Source organism: Atta colombica, unplaced genomic scaffold (genome assembly GCF_001594045.1).
Source record: "Atta colombica isolate Treedump-2 unplaced genomic scaffold, Acol1.0 scaffold105, whole genome shotgun sequence".
In the NCBI taxonomy this organism is placed as follows: Eukaryota; Metazoa; Arthropoda; class Insecta; order Hymenoptera; family Formicidae; genus Atta; species Atta colombica.
The window spans coordinates 4,524,814-4,533,839 of record NW_017259190.1 but is presented as its reverse complement, the minus strand read 5'-3'; the positions used below and the strand labels follow the sequence as shown (position 1 = coordinate 4,533,839).

Genomic DNA, 9,026 nt, shown 5'->3' with positions numbered 1-9,026 from the left:
GTAATTCGTGCAGACACTGTAAATACGTTGATACTGAATCGTGTCATATCTTTGTAGTATATATATATATATATATTGAATATATATAAATTCATAAACGTTTATATTGTATGCTTCGTGAAAAAAATTAATTTATCATAAACATCTTGAGTGATGAATATCTTCTTATAATTTATTTCTCATTATTTTATTTTGCCAACATTTTTTTTTAATACTTAAGAATATAATTAAATCAATTATTTTTTTTAATAACATTAACATTTCCAAAAGTTTCAAACAATTCATTTATTATTCATTTTATATCAAAATTACAAACACTATATTAACATAGATAATAGACTATCTTGCTTTCTGTCTCAACGAGTTTCTTTAACATATGTGTTCCGCTCGATCTTGCTTCAGCAGAGAGAGAGAGAGACAGAGAGAAAGAGTACTCTTCATTTCTCTCTCTCTCTCTCTCTCTCTCTCTCTCTCTCTCTCTCTCTCTCTCTCCTTAAATACTCCGGGAAAGTGGAAAAAGAATCTGCGAAACGGCGACCCCATCGCGACCGCCGTAATAATGGCGACCTGAGATCATGAAGTAAAACCCTCCGTGCGTCCCTTCGTACCGCTCGTCTCTTTGCGCGCTCAAAAATAGTACGCGATGACTAACTCTCTTCTCTCCTCACTCTCTGCGTGGCTACTCCTCCATCCTCCTCTTTCTCTTCCTCTTCCTCTCGTCTGTACGACAACCGAGTTTGTGTCCCCTTGCGCTTTCCGTCGTCCAGAGCTGCGAGCTACGAGCGAGTGCACGGCGCGGTTTGCCTCTTCGGTGACTCAAGAGCTGCTCCTCGCTCGCTCGCTCGCTCGCTCGCTCACGCTGAAAAGCCTGGCGCTTCGCCAGCGCGGTAAACGCGTCAGGACAATTCATGCTTCCGCGCATGATTTATATCCTCGGTGCTTACTTATAGATATGAACATATTAAAAAATTATCAGATATCAGATAATTACATCTTCTTGAGAAATATTTTATTGTTGTCATTTGTTTTTATGTTTAAATTGGAAATGGATCGCACTGATTATAATACGCAAAAGTATCATGTTGATGTAAACAAGGAAAATAATATTTGTCATAATATATATTCTCTAAATCTGAATCCGTGGATAGCCATTAATTATCAAGTGGTATACTTTGCACTGATAATCAGTGAAGTTCAATTAAAAAAAGAAGAATATTTGAGTATTACATAATTAAAATACTGATTTTTACACGTTAATTTAAATCTTCCAATATCATATTCATTGAATTTAAGCACTAAATAAATCAAGGTTAGTTAGATCACACCATAAAGATTCACTCGTCAGAAACGAGTGTGTCTCAACTGTCTTGTTTTCATTTAGTCTGAACCTATTTTTAATCGTTTGACCTATAAGTGCTTTTTATTTTCAAGTACATTTAATTGTATAACTGCTTTTCTATCATATCAAAAATAGTGATAACAACATACACAATAATAAATTCGTAAAGAGATGTTAATAGATTCGCAAAGTATAGTTATAAACATATTTGACATTTCTCGACGAAAAAGATACGAGAGAGCGGGAGAGAAGGAAAGAATTACCTGCACAACATTACGCGTGGACTCAGCCTTGATGTCGTCGATAGAACCGCATACGGATCTTGGCGCCCTGATACACGCCATGATGCCGCCGGTGGTCGTCGCGACCCCCGTGACGTCCTAGCGTCATCCGAGTCTGCCCTCCCGATTATTCCTCACAAATTATACCTTTACCATTCACTTTCCATTCGACCATCACGCAATGATGCATCATTGCAATCGCATATTATTATAATTAAAATCAATTTTTTTTTATCTTTCACTTTTGTCCTCAATTTTTCTTCTCAATTCACAACCGCACATACGATTATTCTTTTATTTACTATCATGGTCTCTTCTTCTTCTTCTATGAGATTTAAATTAAGAGATATTATGTTAATGTAATAATATAATACTGATAATGAGTCTTGACAAGATGGATATTTGAACAAATCGATATTAGTTAGTTGACTTATATTAATTCTGTTAAGAGAGATCATTTTACTGGAATCCATTCTTATATGTATCCTTTTACATATATTTTTTGTTAGTACAGTCATGTTTCTCTATATTTTTTTTCATAAGACCATCATGCACTGACACATAAAATAATTTATACAAAATAAAATACGAGAAAAAATCAATATGTCTCGATGAATGAATTAATAAAAACATTCACACACGAATCTTTTCATTAATCCTCAATTCTTCTAATGAGATTAATAAATTGTTGATTCAATGTTCGTGTCTGGATCCCTGCACGGCTCATCATTCTCACAATCTTCTTTCAAGCGTCGAAAGCGGTGGAAGGGCCGAAGGAGAAGAAAAAAAAAGAGGAGAAAACATAATCAATCGTTCAATTGTTCAATTCGCGAGTAATTCAACCTCGTTCTCCAAAACGATCGAGCGAACGACACGATACGTCGTGTCGTATTGCATTGCGAGGCTTCGCAATACAAAACACGGAAGCGTCTCGACGCTACGACGCACCGGACGTAACTGAATACGCGAGCACACGTTTCTCTATTCGTAGGTATATACTCTCTCTCGTGCGCCTTCTCCTCCTTCATCTCCTCCCACCTCATCTCTTTCTTCTTAGCTTCGTCTTCCCCCCGTCTTTTGCCACTTCCTTTCATTTTCTCTTTCCTCTTTCAATTTATTTCTACAAAAATTCATCGTAAATATCAACATTGACGCAATTTCAATTTTTATAATTACAATTGGAAAAACTTCTGAGGCAATGTGTTGGAAATTTTAAATTCATAAATGATATAGTTATAAATCTATCATAAATATATATATATATAATAATTATTATATTAATATTATTTTTCGCGTTTATTGGTTAATCTCATGATTACTCAGATTCTCATGAAAAGCACTTATGAATTGAAAATTTCGAGAAATCAAGGGCCAAAGATGATGACGTATGTGATCAGGAAGTGTGACACATCTCGAGATCGCTATTTTAAGACGATACGATGGACGTGACGAGGAAACTGCATCGAGCTGTTGAAGAATTGCAGAACTGTAACGACATTAAGGTCTACCAAGAATTTTTGATAACATAGACGAGTCAGCATATGATTCAACAATATATAATTCTCTTTGATAGCATTTAAATCTAACAAAATTATGTTCTTATATTTGTGTAACATAGTTTATTGAATGTACAGTTTGAAATAGAAATTTTTACAAATTATATATCCAAAATTTTATATATATGTACACAAGATCCTCATTCTAATGTCAAAATATTAAATATTAAATATCAATAATGTATTAAATATTAATAAAATTCTTTAAATATTTCGTGATTTCATGATAATTTAATTTTAATTTCGTGGAATTAGTAATTCATATCACTATTTAACTGTCAACAGAAATTATAATATTAAATAATATAGATTTTAAAAGTTTATTTAATTATCTAAAATAAAACTATAATTTCTATTGATTCCTTCACTTTACGAATAAGTCATCATTTATTGCAACTGTTTAATTTTGAACATTATATTTCATATATGCTTATTATTATTCAAATCGAGATCAATATTTTCAACAACAAATTCTTTATTTTAAATCAATCTCATTAAATCTTTATTTTGAATCAATCTCTTTTTTAATAAAAGTGTTAAAATGTCGAGTTATACATAAAATATAAAGTTATACATATATTTCTATCTTTGATTATTAATATAAAACAGTAGTATGAATTGGAATATGTGTACTGAATATGTAGATGTACATGTGTTTAAATTCTTTCCTAAGCTAACTTTAAGTAAGAAAATTGTGCAGTGCACCGGTATACTGAAAAAAGGAGAAGGTGAAAAGAAAGAAGAACTAATAAAAATTTCTAGACATCCGACGATGTTCCGGGAAGACAATATCTTTCCTCTACGGGCGAAAATAACGCGCTTAGGGGGGATGAAAATAGAGAATGAAAGAAGTTCGGCGGTGTTCGCAGCTGAAGGAAGAAGCCGCGACGGCGACGGCGACAGCAGCATTTAACTCAAAATAGAGCATGATAAGCAACGCGAATGAGCGTCGTCGTTTGCGTAGGCGTCGTTGCTTAAATTAACGAATTAATGGAATCGCATAGAGAGCCATAAATTCATCAATAAGCGATCTGAGACCATCGTTGATTAGCGACGCTACATTGCTCGATCGCAACTACTATCACATCCTATCTTGTATTATATTTCCTTATAAAGCTCCAATGAGATGTAACCCAAATCAATTTATCTCAAAAACTGAAAAAAATTAATGTTAGAATTTAACTTTGTAATCTCCCAACAATTTTGTTTCAAGCACAAACAATTAATTAAGTTCAAAACACAAACAATTAATTAAGTCTTAGAATTGTTTGCATCATTGTTTGCAACATTGATTAAATAGTTCATCATATTCTATACAACATTTTTTTCCTTCTCTTTAATTCCCTATTATCTCAGATGTTAAACTGAGAACGGAATTGTAATGCAACATATGATCTGTTCGCGTTGCTTGAAATCCCCAAAAGTTTTCAAACTTTAAATAAAATGAGATAGATAAATATTTTGCGTTGAAAAGAGAGAAAGCGAAGATGCTGAGTGTAGAAAGTGCAAGCAACGCGAACACACCTATATTTAGTGTTGATAAGAACCTGTGAGAACTGCGTACGCGCTGATCGATATTCGACTTAGCCCCGATTATCGCACACGACTGCCTCGCGTCGCGACTAAGCGCGCGCGTTAAAAGGCAACGCCATGGCAGGCATTACAATTAATGATGCTGCTCGTATACGAGCCGCGCGGAATAACAATCGATTCGTGCACCTGTCGGGAATGCTCATGTCTCATATGTATACCCGCTGCTCGTTCATTCGTCATTAAAACGGCGGGATTCCCGCGGCTTTGCGAATACTTTCAATCCACCTTGCTTCCCAATTACTTATTTTTATCACAAAAAAAATCTACAAAATCTTATCAACTAAATTTTCGTTTTTTAATTCTTATACAAATTACTTTAATAAAAATTAAAATAACTCTAAGATTACTTTAATCCAGTTTTGAAATAATAAGATTCAGTTGCAACGTCTTCAAATAGCAAATATAAAATAAAAATAACATTTAAGTTACGTTCAGTTCTTCTCTATATTAAATGAAAATAAAAACATATAATTTTCAATAATCAGAATTTATTTTGGTAATCTCAACAGTATTAACGAAAATAAAATATAGTTCTACTTAAAAATTCCAAAAGTCACTTTTTAATGAGAAAATTGATGATATTTTTTATTGGTGCTAATTATATTGTTCATTGACGTTATCAGAATTTAAAATTAGTGAGTTTTTTTTTCCATATTTATCAATTATTCTTTATACATTTCTGTTGTTATACCATCATATACCTAATTACATTTGTAGTGCTTCATATAAAAATGAGATTTATGTAGGTGTGATTTTTCTCGCGTCCGTGCGAGTTGACGTGATGATCTTTCAGAACTTGATATTCGAATTAATAGCATCCGTGTCTGTCAAAATTTTGGCAATTAATTTCCGACAGTTCGACGGTCGTTTTTCCGATGGAGTGATTCACATACCGAAATTCGAGGGACAGTCAAAGGATAATAATTGTCCATTGATACTGGTGTGGATGGTGGTAGAGAAGCCATTGGTGCAAAGGGGATACATGAAATTGAATATTGCTGCCGATCCCTCCCGGAACGGCGGCGACACTGAGAGTTCAGGAGCCGGAAACGAAACTGTTAAAGGACAATAATTAATTCGTTCCTGACGGCAGTCTGACGGCTCGTTAGTCGCGTAATCCTGTCCATTTTTTTCTTTCATCTTGCGCAATAATGCAACCGAGAGGATGATTTTTGCAAGCAGAAAAAGGGGACAAGATGAAAGGAATGATAAACCTAGTGTTTTTTTTTTTCAAAGGCAAGAGGGTAAATTGTTAGTTGAGATTGACTATGGTAAACACTTTCTACGCTTTTTTCCCCTCTCAACAAAATTATTAAATCCTTACATTCTTTAATCTGTTATTTTAGAATTTTTGGAGATCTTTTCCATTGTTTTTGGAAAAAACTGATTAAGTCCTTCTAAAAAATAAATTAAACCTGATGTACATATTTGTCATTTTTAACTTTTCATTCCCTCAAGTTTTTCTTTTATTACCTAAGCTCTTCTTTCTTTTGTTGAATTTTTTGATAAAAATCTTGCCATTTGGATTGCGGAATTAATTCACTTTAACTCACGGGGACGGAAGAGAATGAGTTTTACTTTTCCCCAATAACGGCGAGGAGGTTTAGGGATGGTTTCCGTCGGCGCGACAATTTTGCGGGCAGAACGCGTCTCGCTTCGAGAGGACGAGGGACAAAAAAGGGGTGAGCTTTGTTGCACGATTACAGCGAACGGGAGATCTGCTCGTCTCGATGGACACAGGCGGCTATGGAACCAGCCTGCTGGAATTAGGTTTGCTTTAACCCGAACGATATCGAGACACGCCAGCCTTTGGGAATAACGAAGCAAAGGAGAAGAGAAAATCGAAAGCAAAGGAGAAACTACAGGATCAAGAAACCATCTTTATCACGTAATCCAACGAATAGGTCAGGATAATCCTCTTAATTTAACAGAGTGTTCTAACAGAAAGAGAAAGTGCAATGTACTTTCTTAAGTCTTTCTAAGTACTAAATTACATGAAAGGAAAACAAGGATAGTGTATATATGCCACAGTTCAGTACTAGAATGCAAAAAATACAGATCCCTGGATCGAATGTTTCTTGCATTTCTGACGGTCATTGCCCGGTAACTCCCTGTTTTTTCGAGCGGTAACCACTCGAATCGTTACAAACGATCCGTATACCACCGCGATACCCTGCTTTCCCTGCGTTTTTCACCCTCTTTTGCTGCGCATTAACTGTACGCTTATTGTTAATTGTGTAGCAAATCTCCCGCGGTCAATTTTCTAATCGGCAAAGCGCGAATCTTGTCTATTCAGTATTCAAAAAGAAATTGTTAGAGATAAAAGTGAAACTCTCTATAGCGCATTAAAATAATATAAAATCTATAATATATCATATAATCTAAAATTTAAATCTTTTTCATTTTAATTATGTAATTATGTAAGTTATATGAACGTAATTAAATAAAAAATAGATTTGTGTCTATAAAAAAAGATTATATTAGAAACAGGTGAATGAGCATAAAGAAAAAAATCAATTCTTGATTCTAATTTTTTAAATCAATTATATAAATTATTAAAAATTTAATTATATGCGGAAAATATAATAAATATTTAAATTCAATTAAGAAATCACAAATTAAAAAATTATACACACTCAAAAAATATAGTAACTATTGTCACAATCTAAAATTTATTGCTATTTAATAATCATTTCCGAATTTTAATAAATCCATTCATTTCATTCATTTTTCAATTAAACAATAAGTCCATAATATTTCATCAAAATTGACAAGAGAGAAATTAATCAAAAACTGAAGCTCATACACGATTGAGAACCATCGTAACCAAGTTATCATTCTCCCCAAGAACTAGATGGAGGATGCACCCTCTTCCCTCAGGAGGGTAGGTACGTGTCCTGCAACAAGCGTGTCCTATGTTCTCACACCCTCTCGAGATTCGAGGAAACCCTGTTGTTGTCATGACTACCGAACTCCCATGAGAACAAAGTTATTTTTACGTCTGCCATATTACGCTGGTATCTGATAAGATCTGATTAGCATCCTTTGCTTCTTCGTAAGTAAAGTTAAAGCCAATCCAAATCTCTTTAAACCGCTAATTCACGCAGACGTCGCGTCGTACCAAATATAGCCACTTAAGTAAGAGATAAAAAGAATAACATATCTAAAGAAAAAAAAAATAATATCAAAATTTGATAATAAAATTAAATTAGTATATTATACAATTATATAAAATATAAGTCTACGTAATTTAAAAAAAGTGTATATAATTTACAAGACTACCTTGTCAGATTGTTATTATTATAACAGAGGTAAGAAAACATTAATGATTAAATTCAAATATAAATATTTTTTAATAAAATAACATTTGCAATTGATAGAATAGAATTCTAAAATAAAATTAAAAACTATTTTTTCGGGGAGAAATTAAATTATATTCATCTCTAATTAACTATATTGTTAATTTGACAATATGTTATAGTTGTGAAATTAATATATTTCATTATTATCATAATTTATTTCATTCTTAGTTATACATACTTTATTCCGAATATATAATAATAATTTATTTATTAAAAATGGAAGGAAAGTTTTTGGTATCGATCTTGCAAGATCGATTCTATCGATCGTAATTATTGTTTTATTGAAACATATTTTCGTATTAATATATTTTATAAGAATTTTTAGTATATATTTTCTCGCTTCTGAGATAGTAGTAGTGAATAAATCTCAGCAATAATAATGGAGTATTAAATATTTTATTTAAACTGTTTGTAGTTTTATATATAATATGAGATATTTTCAAATTTTTTAATCAAATTATTTTTGGAAAAATTCATGTAATAAAAAATTACTAGAAACTGATCTTTTTTTTTTCTTCTATACACGTATATAGTTGCAGCGTTATTTTCATTTTCTACTTTCTCTCTTTCGTTCGTCTCTTCGGCTTCCTCTTCAGGATGCTTGTAATTTGTTTTTTCGTAGATCACCGACCGGCGCCACGTGGGTTATGTTTTATGAATGAGTAGCTCACCTACGCGCCATTACGACGCGTGCACGTGCGTGCACACGCACTCGCGAGAGAACGAGCTAAATTTACCTGCGCTGCCAATCGCGATGCAACCAGGCCCAACCCTGCTATTGTGCGCTGCCTCGTGTAGGCATCCACTCGCATACGCTAACTGGCCCACACAAGAGACAAACAAGACATCAGGCCCCCGCGACTATCCTTAAGATCCCAGAAACCGCGAACGTGTA

At 33.4% G+C, this 9,026-nt stretch overlaps 1 protein-coding gene across 1 annotated transcript in view; it reads right to left on the bottom strand.

Annotated features, from left to right (window-relative positions):
* LOC108688638 (protein sickie-like) overlaps positions 1–1,683 on the bottom strand; it is a 4,678-nt gene extending 2,995 nt beyond the window's left edge. The window contains exon 1 of the mRNA XM_018194981.1: positions 1,603–1,683. Coding sequence (XP_018050470.1) covers positions 1,603–1,683 — 81 coding nt within the window. The remainder of the gene's footprint in view (positions 1–1,602) is intronic.
* Between the last annotated feature and the right edge of the window lie 7,343 nt (positions 1,684–9,026).